This window comes from Capra hircus, chromosome 3 (genome assembly GCF_001704415.2).
Source record: "Capra hircus breed San Clemente chromosome 3, ASM170441v1, whole genome shotgun sequence".
Taxonomy (NCBI): Eukaryota; Metazoa; Chordata; class Mammalia; order Artiodactyla; family Bovidae; genus Capra; species Capra hircus.
The window spans coordinates 72154463-72177683 of NC_030810.1; the positions used below are offsets into that span (position 1 = coordinate 72154463).

Consider the following 23221-nt stretch of genomic DNA (forward strand, 5'->3'; position numbering starts at 1 on the left):
TCTAGGTTGGTCATAGCTTATCTTCCAAGGAGCAAATGTCTTTTAATTTCATGGCTTCAGTCACCATCTGCAGTGATTTTGGAGCCTCCCAAAATAAAGTCTGATACTGTTTCCACTGTTTCTCGATCTATTTGCCATGAAGTGATGGGAACAGATGCCATGATCTTAGTTTTTTGAATGTCGAGTTTTAAGCCAACTTTTTCACTCTCCTCTTTCACTTTCATCAAGAGGCTCTTCAGTTCCTTGTCACTGTCTGCCAGAAGGGTGACATCATCTGCATATTTGAGGTTATTGATATTTCTCCAAGCAGTCTTGATTCCAGCCTGTACTTCATCCAACCCAGCATTTTGCATGATGTACTCTGCACAGAAGTTAAATAAGCAGGGTGACAATATTCAGCCTTGACGTACTCCTTTCCCAATTTGGAACCAGTCTGTTGTTGCATGTCCAGTTCTAACTACAGATTTCTTAGGAGGCAGGTGGGGTGATCTGGTATTCCCATCTCTTTAATTTGGCTTAAGACCTCAACAGGTGGGAGAAATTTGCCCAGTTGTTTGAGGTTCTTCAATGCCTCAAATCCATTGACTACAATCTCCTTTTTTCCTGTGGAGGGCAGGCACGAGAGAAATAGAAGACAGACAGGCAGGCAGGCAAAGCCCGGCCACAGTCCCTTCTTGCATCCTGAGCCCTTCCTCGGGGGTGATCAGGTGGACAATTTGGAGATGAGAAGGCCCTCCCTGTCTCCTTAGATTCTGAAGTTCTAGGTTGCTTGGCAGGTGTCCCAGTGATTTCTTTTCTTTCTTTCTTTTTTTTTTTTTTAAAGGAACAAAACACAGTTGGAAAACTTGCTTTGTCCAGCTTTTCCTGGATTTCCTAGTGTTGGCAGAAAGCCAGTAGTCCCAAGCCAAGAGGCTCCTGCTGTGATCCCTCCAGGAAAGGAAGAGTGGAAATCTGAAAATGAGCACATCAGAAGCTGGGAGAGATCGGATGCAGAACCGCCTCCTCTCCCAGAGTCCCCCAGCTTATGTGGTCCCCCCTGGTCCCAGCGTCAGCTACAGAGCCTCTCATTTGCACAGACCCCTTCTAAGGCTCAGGGAGTGCATTGTGTTTGAAATGTTGAACTCTTTAAAGATGGGTCCTCAAATTCCAACCCCTCACTTTTTGCTTGTGTCAGATACTATATTAGTGTGATCTTCTAATTGTTTCTGTCTTCTGGCTTAAGGCATTCTGGTTTATCCATAATCTAGCGGCTGTGGTTAGAACTTATAAGTTCAAAAGGCAGACTTCTTTATGAAAGTTTTTGAGTGGAGTAAGATGCTAGGAAGCAACATTTATCAAATAATTGTGCCATCTATGCTCAGCCTTAAGACCCTGGAAAATAAACTCTTGAATTGCCCAAGGAAAGTATTCTTCAGTGGGTTGGGAGCTGGAAAAGAAGACCTTTTTTGTATTACAGCCTCACTTCTTGTTAGGCATTATAAAAACAAATCCCAAGCCAGGAGTCAATGTAAAATGAAATAAAAATGTTTAAATAAGAACGACAGAAAAGTTGCCATGACATAGATTACCCTGAATGTTTTGCCTGGGAGTGGGTGACTCTTATAGCCAGTTTTGGGGAACAATTTAGCCTTCTTCTGGCCCTAACACTCCGTAATTGTAATTATTACATAAAATCTTGGCAGTAATAAAGGTCAGTTAGATATGTATGGATATTTACCCTTACATATTTCATTCTTTGTTTTCATTAAACAATCTATATTCAAAAAACAAAAACCTGTTTCAGGGGATTAACCATAGCCAAGCTCTGTAACAGCAGAATAAAACAGTTTCTCTTTTACTTGAATTCTATTATATATTCTAGGAAGAGAAAGGGTTGAAAGTATAGGAAAAATGTAAGTTCAGTTCAGTTCAGTTCAGTCGCTCAGTCGTGTCCGACTCTTTGCGACCCCATGAATCGCAGCATGCCAGGCCTCCCTGTCCATCACCAACTCCTGGAGTTCACTCAGACTCGTATCCATCGAGTCAGTGATGCCATCCAGCCATCTCATCCTCGGTCGTCCCCTTCTTCTCCTGCCCCCAATCCCTCCCAGCATCAAAGTCTTTTCCAATGAGTCAACTCTTCACATGAGGTGGCCAAAGTACTGGAGTTTCAGCTTTAGCATCATTCCTTCCAAAGAAATCCCAGGGTTGATCTTCTTCAGAATGGACTGGTTGGATCTCCTTGCAGTCCAAGGGACTCTCAAGAGTCTTCTCCAACACCACAGTTCAAAAGCATCAATTCTTCAGCGCTCAGCCTTCTTCACAGTCCAACTCTCATGTCCATACATGACCACTGGAAAAACCATAGCCTTGACTAGACGGACCTTAGTAGGCAAAGTAATGTCTCTGCTGGGGATACCCTTATTCAAAGTTTAGGATCTTAACTGATAGGGAAGAACTATGGAGCAATCTTTTCCATAGTAATGAGCAATTCCTTCTTAAATATTAAGTAACTTCATATCCTCAAGAAAAGGAGTGTAACTTATGGGGTTCTTTAGCCTTTTCTGTGTTAGTCTTCATTTATTTTCACTTGCTTCAGTTTAAAAAGTGGTACCATGACTATTGGAGGATTTATAGAAATTAGGTTGACATTTATGCAGCTGGGGTTTTAGACTTTTCCAGTGCTAATGGTTCTTAAACTTGATGTCTAGAAGAAAAAAAAAAAAAAAAGAGGTGGATTCTCCTAGCTTTTTAAAATATAGCTCTTAATGCAGAATTAACAATAATAACAAAACAATAACAAAAGCAGTGACTGCAGTTAGCCAAAAGCTATGTACACATTTGATGCTCAAATGTTTACATGAATGAAAAGTCAAAAGTGGGTCGTAGATAATTTATTCTTTACCAGGTGGTTTTAATGTTTCTGGTTAATTATTGACATTTCGTGAGTACTGAGAAAGATGATTTCAATGTTCCAGCCATATGAAAATGCAAGTCAAACCAGAATGGGTGGGGAGCAGGTGTTTTTTTGGTAGGATTTTTATTTGTTTGGTATGGTGAATATCTCATTTTTTATAGTCATGTGTTCATTTACAAATGGCTTACAGTTTGTTAATAGAGGCTTTTAAAACACTTTTATATGTTGGGGCTACTGGTAGATAAATTGATAAATAAGTACTTCTGTAATTGGAAAGAATATGAAAACACAGGGCAGATTACAGTTAAATATACTCTTGGAAACTTGAGAACACATGTCACACCTTGGTTGGAATAGACACCAAATATCATACTGTTGTGGTCTGAATGTTTGCGGCTCCCCCACCAAATTTCTTGTGTTGAAATCCTAACCATCAAAGTGGTGGTAATAGTAGGTGGAGTCTTTGGGGGTAATTAGGTCATGAGGGTTGATCCCTCGTGAATGGGATTAGTGCTCTTGTAAAAGAGATACCACAGCACTGCCTCGCCCCTTCCATCACGTGAACTCTGTGACCTAGAAGAGGGCCCTCCTCCAATCATGCTGGTATCCTGATATCACCCTTCTTGCCCCCAGAACTGTGGGCAATAAACATGGTATTTTAAAGTCTCTCAGTCTGTAGTGTTTTGTGATAGCAGCACAAATAGACTGAGGCACATGCTCAATCCCTGGTGTCTCAGATGGTAAAACGTCTGCCTACAACGCAGGAGACCTGGGTTCGATCCCTAGGTAGGGAAGATCCCCTGGAGAAGGAAATAGCAACCCACTCTAGCACTGTTGCCTTGAAAATCCCATGGATGGAGGAACCTGGTAGGCTACAGTCCATGGGGTCACAAAGAGTCGGACACGACTGAGGGACTTCACTTCACTCTTACTTTGGCTGTTTGGAGGTGAGGATCCTTTTGCAGTCAGTATGTGTTCATGCTGTAACACTGAGGTTGTCAGTTTAGAAAATTCTTATTTCCAGTGTTCTGACTGTACTGGCGAAATGAGGGATCTGGAACTTTGCATTTTACAATGCAGAGCACATGTAAGAATATGAATGTCAGTTGTTATCATTATTATATTTCATGGACATTTGTTGAGTGCATCCTGTGTGGCAAGGCACTGTGTTAGATAAGAGGACACCATGGTGGGGGGAAAATGTTCATGTCTCCCACCCTCATGGGGCTCATATTCCACTGGGAGAGATGTTCATTTAAATTGCATCTGTAAAAGAGAGGGAGGTGATGCCATGCAAGCAGACGAGGCGGGATTGCTCCAGCAAGGCTTTCCTGAGGACGTGAGGATTGACCTGAGCGTTATTGTGGCAGTGGAGGGGCAGGGTGGGAGTGGGGAGATAGGTTATTCAGAGGCCTTGAGGATGGAGGGAACTTGGCAGCTTTAAGGGACAGAAAGAAGGCCATGTTGGCTGAGGAGGGAAGCAAGTGAGGGTAAGTGCATCTTGAAGCTGGGGACAGCAGAGCCCTCATCAGAGGACTGGGCACCCAGTGAGTGTTTTAGGTTGGGGGTAGGTGAGGAAGTGATATGAGCAGAGACAGCTTTTAAAACCAGTTCCCCTGGGGTCCTCCAATCTGTCTTCCACCCTAAAGAGACCAATTTGGAGACAGTCCAGAAAAGTGGTGATAGCAGGTTGAGAAAAATGGGTGTTTCTGAAAGTTATTTTGGAAGGGAAAGGATATGGTGGCTTAGCAGGATGGTGTGGAAAGCAAGTTATCATGGATGATTCCTAGGTTTCTGGCTGTCAAATGGGAATGTATGGTGGTACCATTCACAGAAGAAATGAACCTAGAGGAGGAGCAAGTTTGGAAGTCAGGCCCTGAGCGGCGTTTGAAATGCTCTGTGGTGCTAAGAGCCAGGCAGTCGGTTATACATGCCAGGAGCTCAGAGGGCGACCTAGGGTGGAGTTTAAGCTTGAGACTTTTCTGCATGTAAGTGGTAACCAAAGCCGCAGGCATAGGCGAAATCAAGTAGAAGAGAGTCAGGGACTGAAACTTAGGGGATTCTATCACTTAGTTTCTGGGCAGAAGAAGTGTGATGTCGTAAAAACATAGGGAAGAAAAAAGTGTTTCAAGGAGAAGGTGGTCCATAGTGTCTAATGTTGCAGAGATGTCAGGGGGCACAAAGGCTACACGAAGAAGTTGTTACTGATGTTAGCAAGAACTATTTCAGGGGAGTAACCAGGGTGGGAACAGGAATGAAGAGTAAGAGAGTTAAGAAATGATGAGGATATTTACAAACCTTTCTAGAACTTGGTCCTTAAGGAAGAGGGAAGGAGAAAGGTTAAGAGATTACACTGGAAAAGAGGAGAATGAAGAAGAGGTGGGAGTTTATTGATTTTTTTTTTTCTGGGAACTTGAGCCTGTTTAAAAAACAATAGTGGGGGCTTTTTTCCCTAGGGGTCTAGGTGTTAAGTCTCTGCCTGCCAATGCAGGGGAAACGAATTCAAGCCCTAGTCCAGGAAGATCCCACATGCTGTGGAGCAGCTAAACCCATGTGCTGCAACTATTGAACCCCATGCATCTAGACCCTATGTTCTACAAGAAGAAGACACTGCAATGAGAAGCCCACGCACCACAGCTAGAGAGTAGTCCCTGCTCACCACAACTAGAGAAAGCTGCTAGGCAGCAATGAAGACCCAGTGCAGCCAAAAATAAGTAACTAGCTATATAAAATAAAACCAATAGTTGAAGAGAGAATAGAGGATAATGGGAAGCAAAAGTTCCCCAAGAAGATCAGAGAGGATGGCCCCACTTGCACAGGTTAGAGAGGTGGTCTTGAGAAGGGAGGACAGATGGGTAGTTTGAATGGTTGATATTTGGCCAAAAAGTTCGTTCAGGTTTTTCCATAAGATGCTATGGGAAAACCTGAACGAACTTTTTGGCTAACCCAGTGTGACCACATACTTTTTATATGTTGTCGTCTTTTCTTCTGTGAAGTAGGATGGGTATTTATGTTGTCGTCTTTTCTTCTGTGAAGTAGGATGGGTATTTGTTGAAAATGGGGCTGTATGGCTGGAGGTTTGAAAAGAGGAGGGATGGTTTGGAAAATTAGTTGTAGAGCATAAAAGGATTGGTTGGCAAGGGCAATGCATTGGAAGTGCAGAGCAGGGTTGAGAGCTGTTTGATCTCTGTAATTTCACACTCCCCAGCCTCAGTCTTCTCTGTAATGTGACTTTTTCCAACAGTGCTCTGATTGTTTGGGGCTTGTCACTGTGTAAATTGTTGGACATATCCACCGTTGGAGTTTTGCCGGCTCTTGGCAATAGAAAGGGAATGTGGGATGTTAGAAAGACTTATTGAAATGATGGGCTGTAGGATCAAAGCCGATTAAAGAGGGACATAAAAAGAGGAAAGGGCTAGTGGATTGAGGAAAAGCTGAGAGGTCAATGACCTTGAGAATGTTGTCACACTAAGCACACTTGAAGGAAAGTTCAACAAAGAATTCTTGAAATATTATTTTGGAGGCAGAAAAGTGATGGATAAGAGATGACAAACAGATGGTTGAAGTCCCATTCCAAATGAAGATTAAGAGACCTACTGTATATCACAGGGAACTCTGCTCAATGTGGCAGCCTAGATTGCAGGGGAGTTTGGGGGAGAATGGATACATGTGTACGCATAGCTGAGCTGCTATTGTACACCTGAAACTATCACAACATTGTCAATCAGCTGTACTCCAACACAAAATAAGAGGTTGAAAGATAAGATTAAGGGATTGAGTTGTTAAGGAAACTGAGTCTTCTACATAGGCAGTCAGTCAGGATGATGGCAGGGTTGCCCAGGTGGCTGAGTGGTAAATGCAGGAGACTCAAGAAACATGGTTCAATCCCTGGGTCGGGAAGATCCCCTGGAGCAGGAAATGGCAACCCACTCCAGTGTTCTTGCCTGGGAAATCCCATGGACAGAAGAACCTGGCAGGCTGCAATCTGTAGGGTTGCAGAGAGTCAGACTGAATGACTAAGCATGCATGCACACAGGATGATGGCAGGGCTTGAGAACATAAGTGAACCAGGACCAAAGTGTTTAAATGGGGGGAAATGTTCAGGAGGTTGGAATATGATATCACTGTGGAGTGGGAGAAGGTGTGAATAGAAGGACCTAACACCCTGGTTGTCTGTGGGAGGTGAGGGAAGGGAGGAGAGAGGCTTGAAGTGAACCATGAGGAGCAAAGAGGATGTGGGGCCACTCCTGACCCTGATGGATGAGGGCCTGGGCTAGCTGAAAGCATGCAGAAGAAGAGGGTGTCTTCAGAGCAGGCAGAGGAGAGGCCACGGAGAGAGCACTGTTTTCTGGGTGTAGGCCTTCACTTCCAGGAGGCTAGTGGAAGCATGTGGGAGGTGGAGGGGCGATGGGCTGGGTCGGGTGACCAGAAGGAACATTGGAGCATGACAGTGGATAGTCCAATGGTGGAGGCTAGGTTTCTACAGTGGGGCCACCTGCGTTTTGTGTGTTGACTAAGGTAAAGGGGATGAGTTAGAGAAAAGGGCCCAGTGGTCAGAGCCTGGTCTTATTTTCTTTGGCTGGAGTGATGACAGACCCAGGAGATGGACAATAGTGGAAGCATAAATAGTACTCTAGTGTGCACCGCATGCCAAGTACTGTTCTAAGCACCAAGCGTTCTGTGGTTTATCCCCCAGGTCAGGTTAATTCTCCTTATCTCCACTTTCCAGATGAAGACACTGAAATGCAGGTAAGGCAAGGCAAGTGACTTGTCCCAGGTGACACAGCTAACAAGTGGTGGAAGTGAGGCTCAGATTCGAGTCTGTGACAGAACCTGTGTACTTCCCACTGGGTAGTACATAATTGATATTTTCTTATGCACGTAATTTTGATTTTGTAAAACATAAGTGATAGACTGCTGAGAAGCTAATACAAAATTAACCTTTTAGATGCCAATTCAGTCCTAGAATTCCAGAATCTTACTTTTAAGTTCTCTAAAATTTAGGCTTGTGAAGCAACCTTGTGGTCATTTACCACTTCCAGGATGATATTTGTGTGTGTGTTCAGTCATGTCTGACTCCTTGTGACCCCATGGACTACAGCCCTCCAGGCTCTTCTGTCCATGAAATTTTCCAGGAAAAATACTGGAGTGGGTTGCCATTTCCTTCTCCAGGAGACCTTCCCAACCCAGAGATTGAACCCATGTCTCTTGCATCTCCTGCATTGCACCTACCACTATGCCACCTGATGGATGCTTGGGTACTTCTAAATTATTAGAAGATGTTTCCTTCAGTTAAGGTGAGCTCTTCCCTTTCTGTAATTTTTCCACATTTGGGTCATCTGGAGTAACGCAGAGTAAGTTCTCTCTTTTACTTTTCTATGTGACACTTCTTTAGATGTTCGCAGAATGCCCTTGAGTCCTCTCTAAGTAATCTTGTTCCTAAGCTGACATCTCTCAGCCCTTCAACTCTTTATGATATGATATGTTTTCCAAAAATCACATCTCAGTTACACTGCTCTAAAGGTACTTTGATATGTGGTTAATTCAGAGTAAAATAGGGCTGATATGTCTTGATCTAACTCTCTGATATAAATGGTTCTAAAGTTTGTTTTTGATATTAGTGTCTTTATTACATTATTATTTCTTATTGGTTTGTGCAAATTAAAATGGTAAGATTTCTTCCATGTGTATTTGTGTGTGTTATGTCACTATTATGCTAAGTCCTATACTTGGGTATTACCTTTTAAAAATTTATTCCTGTTTTTCTGATTGGGATTATTATTTCAGCTTCTGAAGATAATTTTGAAACCTGAATCTGTTAACTAATTATATTAGCTATCTTTCCCAGCTCTGTGTTATAAGCAGAGTGAGTAAACATATAAATATTTATAAAAATATTTCTGAAAGAGATCAAAAAGAGAGAACCTTATGTGATAGCAGGAGATATTTCTCAAGTCTCCTTCAGATCACTGATCTTCATGCTGGTTCTAGTTTTGCAATTAACTCTAGAATTACTTAATTTTGTTAACCAGCCACAATTTTTGTGTTGTTCATAAGGCTCTCAAGAGAAATTTTCAGAACTTCCCTGGAATCACGTTGCTATTCATTTGGTATTCTTCAATCTACCAGGACTTGGCAGTTAACTGTGGGAGTTAGAGATAAGGAGACCGGGATGACAGCGCTGCTCTAGATTGAAGGTGGGGAGGTGTCATGGTTGATACTGTCCTTCTCTGAGATCTGGAACCCTGGCGGGAGGACTGAAATGGGTTCAAGTTCTGCTTGGGCCACGTAGAATCTGGGGGTCTCCAGGATGCTCCTGTGGAGCCATTGAGAGGGTAGCTGACCATCCAAGACTGGTTCCTTGGGAGATAGTGTGGTTTGGTTGTACACAGTGTAAGCCATGTTGAAAGCGTGGGACATACACCCCTGCAGAATCCATAGTGTGCAGAGAAGAGCTTCTGGGTTGGGGTGAGGGGAGGTGGTAAACATTGCCATCATCAGAAGTTCACACTTGAGAGCCTACATTTTTTGGTGAATTGGGAAGAAACCTCGTCTATTGCAAGACAGGGAGACCAGGAGGTTTGAGAGCAATCAGTGTTTGGAATCAGTGTGGGAAATAGGAAAGGGAACTTACTAGAAATGGGTAAAGAACTGCTAAGCATGTGTAGAACGTTCTTCCCAGCTTCCTCCTTCCTTGCTGCCCTTAAAGACAACCACACAAGGCCTTTCCCCTGGTTTTAAGGATTTTTATTGCTAATCAGTACAGCAGTGGTTTTATCTGGAAGTTGTATCAGAGAATGAAGGAGTGTGGTATGTGTGTGTGTTAGAGATTGGAGATGACATTGGTGATTGCAACATACTCCCTAAGGAATTCTTTGTGTTACAGTGGGATAACCAACATGGGGTTGGTTGCATTCCCAGGTTGGTAGTTCTAGAGTCAGCTGGTGTAACTGAATCTTTATGGGCTTCAGCCTTAAAGCGTCTTGTTGGGATTTTAGTAGAAGAGAAGACATTCTCTTGGTTTACCCTGAGTACCACTGGATATCTCCTCACTGTTTACATATCATATCTGCTGGGTGTTTATTCCCTGGAAAGCAGAGAGTGCCCCCTTAGCACCACGAGTTTACCACTTTGTGTGGGGATGATCAGTCTGTTGCTTACCTGCTGGCCCATGAGCATGTCTCCCATCTTGTATTTGGACTCGCATCCCAGTGCCTGGCTCAGAGTGGACTCATGACAGGTATTGGGTGAACTGTCGGCCGAAGACCTGAATCAGCCTGGCCAAGATGTCTCTAGTGGTCCTGCCTCTGGGAGTCCTCTTCCTGGAATTCTCCTCACAAGCTGATGATTGAGAGGCCTACTCCAAACCTTTTCATGGTTTTCTCTACCAAGAAACAAACTTGAATTAAAATTTATGGAACTATCTTAGGGGAAAAAGTACAAAGATCTTCGTATCCAGGAAGCGTCTGGAAGAGTTTCTTTGGTGTCCATAATTCCTGTGAAGCAAGATGGGCTAATTAAACTTCATGTCTAGACACGCCTCTTGTAAATTGCTACAGAAATATTTCCCACTTCTGTCCTTGTTTCTGTGTTCTGGGATAGCTTGTTGCTCTGTTCTAGGGTAGCTCTGTTCCACCAGCTCTTTGCCACATGTAAAGGTGTAGGAACCACATCTAATACTTTTCTGCTTTAACTGTGTGTTCCTCTACTGAATAACCACTAACCTCTAAAAGGCCTTTAATCTGTGTCAGTGATGAGCATTATTTGGTTTTATCCATTTTTACCACTTTCTTGCCAGATTCAGTGAATGAACAGAGGCAGTTGCTTCCTACCGGAAACGTTGGTTTCCTGGGGTTTTTGTTTTTTTAATTCCTTAAATTAGTTCTTGACTTGGCATGACTGATGAAGCAAGCAACTGATTAATAAGAAGCAAAGCTGGGAGTTGAACAATTTAATTAGCTTCTGTCTTTGAGCCTTTAATGGAAGCCATAACTTGATTATGTGGAGCTTTTTAGTTTTAAAAGTGGAACATTTTTGCAAAGGGAGATTCTCAACATGTTCCTTAAAAAACCTAGTTAACCAAACGTCTGTTGAAAATATGTGATATCCAGTAGACCAAAATAGGAAAAACTTAATAAAAAGCAACTTTTTTTTTAAGGAATGAGGAATTTTTTTTAAATGGTGAATTGTTTGAGTGATTTTTAAAACGTTACTTAAATTAACAATTCATAAAATGGATAATGTTACATGCCACCTTCTATGTTTTATAACTTTTAGCAAACACTCATGAAATAAATGCTCATTGTATACATTAAATTTTAACTGAAGGAAGTAAGCAGCTCTTGCCTCGCCACCCTCTAGAACCTCCAGGGAACAAACACATAAAACCCTTAAGGGCAAATCTTCACATTTAAGATTAGTTTCCGCTAGCTTCTTGTTTCTGGTTTCATTGTCTTTGTTTTTCTGCCCACCACATAGAAGAAAAGCTATGACCAACCTAGACAGCATATTAAAAGGCAGAGACAGTACTTTGTTGATAAAGGTCCGTCTAGTCAAAGCTATGGTTTTTCCGGTAGTCATGTATGGATATGAGAGTTGGACTATAAAGAAAGCTGAGCGCTGAAGAATTGATGCTTTTGAACTGTGATGTTGGAGAAGACCCTTGAGGGTCCCTTGGGCTGCAAGGAGATCAAACCAGTCAATCCTAAAGGAAATTAGTCCTGAAGATTCATTGGAAGGACTGATGCTGAAGCTGAAACTCCAATACTGTAGCCACCTGATGTGAAGAACAGACTCATTGGAAAAGACCCTGATGTTGGGAAAGATTGAAGAAGGGGATGACAGAAGATGAGATGGTTGGATGGCATCACTGACTTGATGGACATGAGTTTGAGCAAGCTCTGGGAGTTGGTGATGGACAGGGAGCCTGGTGTGCTGCAGTCCATGAGGCTGCAAAGAGTCAGATGCAACTGAGTGACTGAACTGATCTGCCCACATGGGATCCATAGGCTTATTTGCTTGAATCTTAGAAAAACATTTTCCTTTTCATATCTCACTTAGCAAATTATGATGACATTAATTTATGTATGCAACTTACTTTTATGTATTATTTGATTAATATTAAAATGAGGCTAAAAGACCAAGATAAATTAAAATTAAAAACTTTAATACCCAATAAACATTTCTTGAATTAAAAAAATTAAATGAGGAATGAAGTTAATGGAATTTCACAGAGAAGAATTGTGATATCAATATTTTTACTGTGCACACAGGCCAGAAAAAAAGAATGAGGAAGGAATTCATTACAGACACATCAATTCAGTCAGAAGGGGCCCTGTGGGAGACCGATTCTTATTATGATATCCTGGTTGGAAGGGAATGAAGTAGGGTTATTGCCAGTGTAGTCAATGACTTGATTTTTTCTCTAGTGAATTGGCTTCTGTAGGTGACTTTATTTCTTTACATTATACAGCTGGAAATGCATATTGATTCATTTCCTTTTCATTTGAGGGTCAGCTCTATCAAAGATGAAGTCATAGAAATGCTGTATTTGCTGAATATGAGCAAATGACTTAGTGTCTTTTTTTTGGTCTGAATGTTCCTGAGATTTTTAGAAGCCAAATAAAGTTGAGCTCAATGAGATAGAAAATATACTTTGAATGCGTATATATGCATATTACTATTCTTTCAGTAATTCTGTCCCTAAAACCTGGAGAGTTTTAATACAAATCTTTTATTTTAGAGATTAAGAAAACCATAGAGGATTTTTGGTTCAAGGATATGTGTGGCTGAAAAATATTTTTTTTTAGGTTAAATACTAATTTAAGCAAAAACAATGGTATGATTATTTTCCAAGGTGGTATTCTTCTTCTTAAGACTTTAAATGTTTGTCCCATGGTACAGTTATTTTTTATTAGATGATTGTGTTTTGTTTTACTATTGCAGATAATGTTCTATTCTTATTTTTGGTATAATTTTTTCTTAGAAATTATCTAACCAACTTTCTCATTTTATAGATGAGGTAACTGAGGCATAGAGAAATCAGGTGATTTGTTCTTGGTTTAATTAAAAATATTACTAAAATAATATCTTCAATTACAGTATTTGAAACTCCCTCATAATGTTAAACTCTAGACTCAGATAATTTTGAGTAAAATGGTATTAAATTTGTTTCCTGACATTTATAATATTGAGATCTTTAAAACAATAGATTTTTCCCTCTTTTAGGTACAAATATGAGATACCAGGACAGATAGCTGGTAAAGGTTTGAATTCATACAATTTCCTTGTACTCTTACGTTTGTGCTAAAGTAAATTGCAAAAAAATACAACCACATACTCTTTTAAAATTAAAAATTAATTTCGGTGTGTTACAGGCAATTTAAAGGAGTTTATAGCCATCATTTCTTTCAACAGGTTGAAGAAATATGGATACCAACACCATACTGGTCCTCAGCACTAGTTTTGCCAGCTTTTTCACCTTTCAGATTATTTTCCACATTGTAAGTTATTGGTTTTCAGCAAAGATTTCTCCAGGTTTTAATAATCTCAACTTCAAAAAGAAGATTGAATGGAACTCAAGGTAAAGCATATATGAAAATGTAATTGATTAAAAAAACATAGTCTTATGAAACAAAATTACACATTTAAAATATTTCCAAAAATTCTTTTTCACTTAGTATTTAACAAAATCTTAGGTCAAATTTTTTGTTTGACATTAGAAGTAAAAGGAAAGAAAAGTGGATAGATCTTATACAAGAAACAGTTTTAAATTCTTATTCTGAAAGATGTTAGGGAAAGTTTAACTCACTAGGGAAGTGGTAAGTAGGCTGTGGCTAACTGTGCTGGAAGGCACTGTTTTGCATTCTCCTCTGAAATATTTATGATAACAAATACATGTTCTCTGGAAACGGTAACGAAAGTAATAGTAGTTGGGATTGTGAGTAGCCTAAATATAGTATTGGCTGGTTTAGCCCAACCTAGGGCATTAAATACTACACACCAGAGAACCTGGTGTACAGTTAGAACATCTGTGTCTCTCTTTTAATGAACTTTTCATTATAATTCAGAGCCCTCCAGAATCTAGTCTTTTGTTATGTGATTTTAAAGTAAAACTTGCTTAAAAAAATTTTTTTAACAAAACAGTAAGAGGAAAACAAGTAAGACATCGAAGGATGTAGAAAGCTACCAGTTTTAGTTAGTTGGTTTGCAAATTGTTTGTGTATATGCAACTTGTTAATCTCTTGCAGAGTTTCAAGTGGGGAAACGACTTTAATGACTAGTTCACTTGCTTTAGAGCATTTCAGATGCCCAAAGACCTCTGTGCATTTGCAAACCTCAGTGAATTAGAGCAGCTATGGGATACTTCTTATTGTTCTTATTTAGTTGAAGTTAATGCTAACTAGAAAATGAATTCAGCAGATCTCCAACATTGCTATAATTATTTTTCATTGAAATTTCCTTTTAGCATTAAAAACTTCTGCCAAAGTCTATTTATTTGAGAATGGCCTTACAGGACCCGAAATGCCCCATCTTTGTTTGAGCCAAATTGTTTTGTAGGCATGCACTTTTATAACTCAGACTGGGAATAAGGCTAGTTGTTTTTCTCTGCATCTTACACTGATTAGTCTGGTTCATACATGTTACAGCTCTTCTCCCCAAAAGTTAGAACTATTTCTCCACATATTTTTGAAAAATAAGAGGTATGATTCTTTTGTCTAAAGAATAGCACTGAAATGTTGTTCAAATGTAGGATACAAAAGACACCATTATTTTGTAAAATCATTTCTAACGTGAAGATAGAATGGAAAAGAAAAGGATAAGAGATGGGGGGGAAGGGACAACAGATAGTGGGAAAGAAAAGGAAAGGGACATATAGGAGGACATACATTTTCTGCGATTAAATTTTGAACTATTTTCATTTTCTCTTCAACATGGTTAGGTTGAGTAAACGCATTTGAATCTTGGGAAACTGTAAGCCAAAGAAATAGGGAGGTTTCAGATAGATTGAAGCAAAGATAAAAATGAAATAAAATGATGAAATGGAAAAATACTTAGCATTATTCAGTCTTATCACTGCCATTCTATGAGACATGGAATCACCGTTTGGGAAACTGAGTTCCTGTTTGAAAAAAAATCTGGAATTATCTAAGATGCATTATGCTATTCAAATGGTATTCTCTTTCTTCACATTTACTCCTGTTTCCCACTCCACCTTAATGTACATGGGACTCAAGCTGTAAGGTGGAGAAGGCAAAGAAAGAAAAACAGTTGCTTTTTGAGTACGTGTATATATATACATGTATATATATATGTGTGTATATATATATCTTGAAAGACTTCACAGGTGGCACCGGTAGTAAAGAACCTGCCTGTCAATGCAGTAGACATAAGGCACATGGGTTCAATCCCTGGGTTGAGAAGATCCCCTGGAGGAGGGCATGGTAACACACTCTAGTATTCTTGCCTGGATAATCCCATGGACAGAGGAGCCTGGTGGGGTAAAATCTATAGGCAGGAAAACTCTCCATAAAATTCATATCTGAGAGATTACAGTTTAATTAATTATAAGTGAGAAAATCTTATACATAAATGTTGCTTTTTTGCAAAGATGCATACTTATTGATATTATTTATATTATATAATTAAATGAATTCATTATTTCCATTTGCTTTCCTATGACATGGAAAGTCCTGTTATGCTGAAATATTCCTAATTTTTAAATGTTCTTTTTTAAAATATAACTCTTTTTGTCTGATGGAGCTATATCATTTCTATTGGTCATACTCATACTACTTGTGAGTGATTACATCAGTAACTTTAAATTGCTATTCTAAAATGGTCATTATTTCCTTAAAGAAAAAGTCCACAAACCTTTCTTTTTAAATTTCTTTGAAGAAATTTAAATATTTTATTTTATTTTATTTTTTAAGACCTTGAGGAATCTACATTCTACTTTGCCAGGAATCTGGTTTGAAATTCTTACTAATAGAAGTTTCTGAATGTATAGGCTTTTAATACAGAATAGCATATAAGCATAGGGTGTTTGTTTCTTCTGTTCATTATAGTGGGAGCTATTTGATCCAAGTACCATGTAACTTTTCTCTTATGAATTGTATATTATTTCCATCAGTTGAGGGCTTGCAATTCTTCCCTTTTACCATGAAACATCTCAACAAAGAAGGGAATTTGAAGCCTGAGTATCAGGAACAAAAATTTAGATTTTTTTCCAAAAGGGAACATTTTGATAGACGGTTACCAAGCACTACCATGGGTTAGTAAGAAGTTATGCTTTTTCCTTTAGTAGAATTTTTGAATGCCAACTCCTTATGACCCCATGGACTGTAGCCCACCAGACTCCTCTGTCAGTGGGATTTTCCAGGCAAAAACACTGGGGTGGATCTCTGTTTCCTGCTCCTGGGGATCTTCCCAACCCAGGGATCCAACCACATCTCTTCTGTCTCCTGCATTGACAGGTGGATTGTTTACCACTGCAATTAATTTCTAAAAACTGTACTGTTCCTCTCATCTTTTATTCTAATGAAGAGAAGAGAAATTTCACTACTCATAAATGTTTTTGTTTTGTAAGTAAGTATATAGTGTCCTGTATATAGTTCTGTAAGTAGGATATCTTGGAGCTTGGTTAAGTCATTTAATGTTTAACAAGATATGTTCAAAGAAACTGATGTTTTTCAGCTAAATGTTATTCCTTCTATAAAGAAACTTTGATCTGGATCCTGTGAACATTTTTTTTTTCATTTGGGCATTTCTTTTAAAAAGATTCTTCTGAATGAATTCATAGCCCTCCATTTTCATAACAGTGATAGAGGCACTAATAATCAATAGCTGCCGTAGCTATCTCACAGATTGCTTAAAAGAATCAAGTACAATAATGTGTGTATTAAAACTGAAATCTCCAAAGGAATACATTTTCACTTCACAATCCATTCCAATTCTGATCCATGGATGTGGAGTTCATTAAGGCTAGTAGATTTGAAAGTCCTTCAAGTCTGATTGGAGCAGGAAACTACTCTCTCAGTGATGGTGCTGGGGATGAAGCAGGATGCAGGGTGGTGTGCTTACCAGTTGCCACCTGTTTGCACAAGACTGTCAACCGTATCATTAGCTATTCTTCCCCTTTAGACCCTTTAACCAATACGTGATTCATCAGTAGTTTAGCAGGAAATTGTAGACCTAGGCATCCTTCTTGTTATTGATTCCAAAGTAAAGTTATGGCCCTTGGATTTCTAAATAGCCATTTTGTATTATACTCTCAGATGTACTGCAATCCTATATTTAAATGCTTCCAGATTTAACTTCTTCAGACTGCTAAATGTCTTGCCAGAATTAGTTAAAATTTATTGCACAGAATCTAAAATCTTTGTGTGTATTTCATCTCATTTTAGGGTGGTATCTACGTGTCATTCTTTGGTGGTTGGGGTTGTTGGCTTGTACATTTTCTTCTTTGACGAGGCTGCTATTGCTGATCCACTTTGGTAAGCTGTTTCTTTCTAATATTGTCATTTTGATTTATGTTTTGATATTAATTATTGATAAGAACTTCTCTTTACTGTAAAACAGAAAGCATATTGATGGTGTATGGTTTATTTGAATGCTTGTGTTCAGACTTGTTTCAGCAAGGTGCATCAGAATGATTTATTTTAGATTTGAATACAAATAATGAGGGCCATTTTGCATTAGTATTGCAATTGCTGTCCAAAACAGAATATGATAATTATGTAAACATGTATACTGTGTGAGTGAAATCAAGTTATTATAACCACTGTTTTGAGCAAAAATGAGTTGTTATTGAGATAGAATAGTCAACTTGGATAAACGGCACTTTGTCTTCAAATTTATGTTTGACCCATCCTTCAATTTCAAAGATAGGAAAATGAGAATTAAAGATGTCCTTGTGAAATGAGTTTAATACCACATGAAATGATTTAAAGCATGAATACTAACTGTGTTCAGCCATAACAGGATTATTTGTAAAGTGTTCTTTTTGGAGAATTTAAGTATCTTTCCAATGGCAGAAATTTTACAAACTGTAATTCCTGGCACTATATGAGAAGCTTTAGTTCAGCTTAGTTTGAGAGACTATGTTTTGAGAGGGCACTGGACAAGGATGTGATAGTCATGGCCTCTGAGGGATGTGGGGCAATTTAACCAGGTCTTTTGATTGTTTCTATTTGACTGAAATGATGTTGTTTTTTATTCATAAATATGAAGCTATGCTAGTCAGAATTATACCAGTTTTGGTAAATTTTCATTGAGAAGATCTTTTTCAAAGTGAATTAATTTAGTGAATTTAATTCTTTGACCAGGTTTTAATGCAGTCTACCTGAACAAGTGCTACTTTTTCCCATATTTTGCCAACACGATTGTCAATAGAACCAGTTCTTTTGGGAAGTAAATTTTATAACACAGATTTGATTCATTGACCCATTTGTCCTGAACAAATTTGTACCTATTATACATTTTGGTATTATAGCATTTTTTGATACTGTAGTTTATTCCAGGTCTAATTTTCCTGGATCATATTTACAAATGAAAATTTGTAAAGAAGACATAACTTCTACTAAATATTTCCATTTGTAGTTTAGCTGTTATCAGTTTTACTTAATGTTCATTTTACCAGTAATTCACCTTATAAGTCAGATAAAGGACTGATAATCTGTATTTGTTCCTTGGAACCTAGGTTAGGGCAAAAGGGTTGAAACAACGGGATTAAATTGTCCTGTTCTGACCATTTTCTAATGTATGCGTGCCCAGTTGCTCAGTTGTGTCTGACTCTTTGTGACTCCATGGACTGTAGCCTGCCAGGCTCCTCTGTTTGTGAAATTTTTTCAGGCAAGAATATTGGAGTGGGTTGCCGTTTCTCCTCCAAGAAATCTTCCTAACCCAGGGATTGAACCCACGAATCCTGCACTGGCAGGTGGATTCTTTGCCACTAGCACCACCTGAGAAGCCTTTCTAATATGTGCTAATAGGGAAATCTCTCTAGTCCTCAGAAAAGTGAGAATGCTAATAGTATTCAATATATTGCCTCTATATCAGGCAGGCTAGATTATTTCTTGAGTCTGTTTGAGCCTGTGATTCAAAATAGGAATCAAAACAACAACCAGGATCTGGAACTACATTTTAGTCCTTTCAAAAACAAATCATACAAGAACATACTTATAAAATGTTATTTTCATAACACTTTTGGCTAATATAAGAAATTATGATTATTGCAATTAGAAGTATTATCATAGCTAACATTAATACCTTGTGCAAATGATAGGTTACTATTTGCTACCTATAGAAAGCATTTATATTTAAATCTCAATAGAAAAATTAGTAGCTGTCTTCTATAACCATGTGCTAAAAAAGAAACCTGTTTTTTTTTTTAATATTTATAGGGGTGATACATCTCTTGGGAAAGTGAATATTGCTATTGCTTCAGGCTATCTCGTTTCTGGTATGTGATATGTTGTTCATATCTGTCTGTTTCTTTTTAAACTGCTTATGGAATTATGCAAAGAATACAGAGTCAATGCTTTAGGTTTGGTTATTTGAGAAGTAGCTTTTAGGACCCATACTGAGGGAAGAAAATGTCTGCTCTGATGATAGGATATGAAACATTTTTCATGGTGGCTCTGTAGTTCTCAAAGTTTAGAGCTGTAGAGTGAAGCCTCAGTTAAGCCTGGAGTGTTTGTTTCTTTTTTAACTAGTGGTTGTCCCTGTTGCTCAGGTGCAATCACCATGCAGCCAATGAAGCCTCAGCCAGAGAGTCCTCATCTCACAGGCACCTGAGATGTGCTTCCACGGTCATGGTTTTGTATGGTTTAGGAAAATCTGCAAAAGTAAACTATTTTAGTTGTAATCAGTTAAGATCATGGAGTCTTTCTACTTCACATTTCGTCTGTCATGTTTCATCTCATGTTGGATGAAATTGGAGTAATGGCCTTAGAAAATGTTCTGCCATCAAGAAGTGAATTGTAACCAAAAAATTAGATTAAACCCAAACACAGTAATTTATTAAAAGGAAAAGATATATTTGGGATAGAAATAATGAATAGGCTATTGGATTATTTGATGGCCCAATTAAAAGAAGAGTGAATCATGTGGACACACTGGGAAAATGCTCATTTGGCACAAAATTCTGTCACTGACAAGGTTAACACAAAATGTATTATATGCTTCATACACTGGTTAATGACTATTGTCAATTCAGAGAGTAGTTATAACACAGGAAATCTTGTACAAAAGGAACTTGAAAAAGGTTTACTCAAATAAGGTAATAATTCAAAATACTTAAAAATAAGGATTATGAACTGAAACAAAATTTTTATACCAAGCTGGATGAAAAGTGAATTATTTTATTCTCTCTATAGAAAATATTATGAAATCATTATCTTAATATAAATTGGTGACCAAAGAGTATACAGCTGAAATATAGGGAAAATGCATTTAGAGATGTATAAAGGGCAGTAAATTACTAACACTTTTAAATTTTCTTGGTTTCCACATTTATGGTACTTTTTTTCTCTCCTAAAAATTTGTAATTTGATAATTTCTTTTATCTTATGTATATAGTCACACCTAGTTTTGTGTTAGTAATTTTTATTTTTATAAAAGAAGCTCTCCATGCTATAAGCTCCAAACCCTTAAAATCTGGTTTCCATCCATGATAGCCATTTGTTTCCATGTCTAAATTTCATGTTTAACCATTTGGTAAAGAAAATAGTTGTGTTCAAATTTTGAGACATTTGTGTTTTGTTAAAGGAAACAATTTTCTGAATCACAGTGCTGATTTAGAATTTAAAGAAAATCAATGCCTTGAGCTCTTTTTAAAGATCTCTTTTTAATAGCTATAGTTCTTGGTTCTTTTTTTTTTTCCTATTCTGAATTAATATTTAACCACATTCTTTGTTAATTTTTAAATTTTTTTTGCTGAATATGTGTTATAAATGAGTTGGTCATTTTATACCTTCTGGGAACATCTTAATCTCTGACTTATATACTGATAAAAATCAGTAATTTAAGCTTGTTTTACAATTATTTTTATTCAATAATGTTTTTGTTTTGTTTAACCCTGGAAACAAGTTATTCATTTATACTTTCAACAAATACATTACATAACTATATGCCAGACACTGTGATGAGTGCCCCACTTGATGCTTATCCTAGAGGAGTCGCAGTAGTGTGAGGGAGATAGCCTCTGGAGGCACTGGCTTTGTGGTAAAAGGGTAGTTGATCTCCTGATGTATGAGACAAGTGCTGAGGGCTCAGAGCGGACTGTGGTGAGCTGTCAGGAGAAAGAGTTAAATACATTTGAAAAATGATGAAGCTTTCTTCCTATGTAATATCTTACTTTTCCTTCTTACAGATTTGTTGATTCTCATTTGGTATTGGAAAGTGATTGGTGATAAGTATTTTGTAATTCACCATTGTACAGCGCTGTATGCATACCACTTTGTACTGGTGAGTGCTAGGATATCCAGCAGTCTGACGAACAGACAACACTGGGAGTAATGACTCAAGGGTGAACATAAATCTAAACATACAGTTCTTAATTTATAAAGGTCAACTCCATATGCATTCAGGGATCACTCTTGTGATGTCATCTTGTATATCAACAAAAATAATACCTTTACTTGTGTATTTGTATTAGTGTGTATATCTTTGGATTCATAAACTTTGGGAAAGGCAAATGACCCCAATTTCTTGAATGTTCACTGAAAACCTTTAGGATTATGTGGCTCTTAATGTTTGTCTTGATATTTGTCTGTCTTTCTAGATGCGTTTATGTTTTAACAGCCAGAGCTACATATAGATTCTTATATAACCAGCTAAAATATTTCTTTTTTATTTCATCTCATGTATAATTCCATGTAAATGCGTGAAGTGAAGTGAAGTGAAAGTTGCTCAGTCATGTCCAACTCTTTGTGACCCCATGGACTAAACAGTCCATGGAATTCTCCAGGCCAGAATACTGGAATGGGTAGCCTTTCCCTTCTCCAGGGGATCTTCCCAACCCCTCTGGATCTTCCCAGAGATTGAGCCCAGGTCTCCTGCATTGCAGATGGATTCTTTACCAGCTGAGCCACAATGGAAGCCCAAGAATACTGGAGTGGGTAGCCTATCCCTTCTCCAGCAGATCGACCCAGGAATTGAACTGGGGTCTCCTGTGTTGCAGGCAGATTCTTTACCAACTGGGCTATCAGGGAAGCCCTATAAATACATAATTGCACTTAAGTGGCCTAGAGAGTGGGGTGGGAGTGCAGGGGAGTCTTGCTCAGAGACTTCAAGACTGACCTAATAGAGGATCCAGCAAATCTAATGTAATGTCCAGCACTAATGTACATTTTTATTTCTAACATTATTTTTCTACATTATACATTTGTAAATTAGCAATTTTATATCCTTTGCATCTCCTCAGTCAATTATTTTTTAGCCTAGATATACCACCAAACCCAAGATCAGTATTAGGAAATAATAGACATATGTAAACTAAAATAGTATAAATTTTGTGTAATACATGTGGTATACACTTCCGTGTTTTCTCTGTTTTAAGACATAAATGTAACCATTGGCTTTTTTTTTTATTTGGTGTTACTAAAATATGCATATTAGTGGACATTTGCATCTGTTTTGAGGTCTTTTTAAAAAAAACTCATACAAATGTATGTTAATAACATTCATCCATTTTTCTTTATATTGCCCCACACAAAGATAGCTGGTAAATAAGACATCAATTCATCATTCTGCAAGAATAAGATATAGCAAAGCATCTCTTTATATCACCCATTTGAAGTCATGAATCTAAATAATTAATGTAAATGTTTTAAAAACTATGCTGGTTTTAATGTTGTTTATAATGCTTATATATCCCAGTAGGTATCCACAGTCGCTTTATTTTCTGAAACAATAGGTTTTTTTACTGGCATTTCCTAATGTTTATTTCCTTGTCTTCCTTTTTAGATTTTAATAGATTATAAGCAATGATAACATATAGGCTTCTACTTTTTGCAGGTCTTAGATAGTTGGAATATACACACTTTGCTTCCTAAACACTTTTGCTAAAAAGACATGAAAACTGACTAACCTAATATTGGTTAATCCAGGGAAGAATGTATGTGGGTACCTGTTTGAGTTTAATATCATGCTGCAGGTTAGAAGTATGGTTTCTGAACATAAGCCACAAATAATCGTTGTGCTATGAGAAGAACATAGACTGGTGAAGGATAACAGGTCACTTACATGCATCTGTAAATGTGACTAGTATGATGTGTTGTTCTGTCTTGACCACTGAAGTCACAAGCTTGGCAAGTGGCTGAC

General features: G+C 38.2%; 1 protein-coding gene across 7 annotated transcripts in view; it reads left to right on the forward strand.

Moving 5' to 3' along the window:
• LOC102182748 (transmembrane protein 56) overlaps window positions 1–23221 on the forward strand; it is a 63906-nt gene that overhangs the window by 10360 nt on the left and 30325 nt on the right. For 6 of the 7 annotated variants that reach the window (XM_005678067.3, XM_018045798.1, XM_018045799.1 and 3 more), the window contains exons 2-5: window positions 13313–13478; window positions 17302–17391; window positions 19300–19358; window positions 21270–21364. In XM_005678067.3, the coding sequence (XP_005678124.1) occupies window positions 13324–13478; window positions 17302–17391; window positions 19300–19358; window positions 21270–21364 (399 nt within the window). In that variant the 5' untranslated portion in view covers window positions 13313–13323. Of the gene's footprint in view, window positions 1–9025; window positions 9094–13312; window positions 13479–17301; window positions 17392–19299; window positions 19359–21269; window positions 21365–23221 lie in introns of all 7 variants that reach the window. The other variant, XM_018045795.1, reaches the window with a different exon arrangement.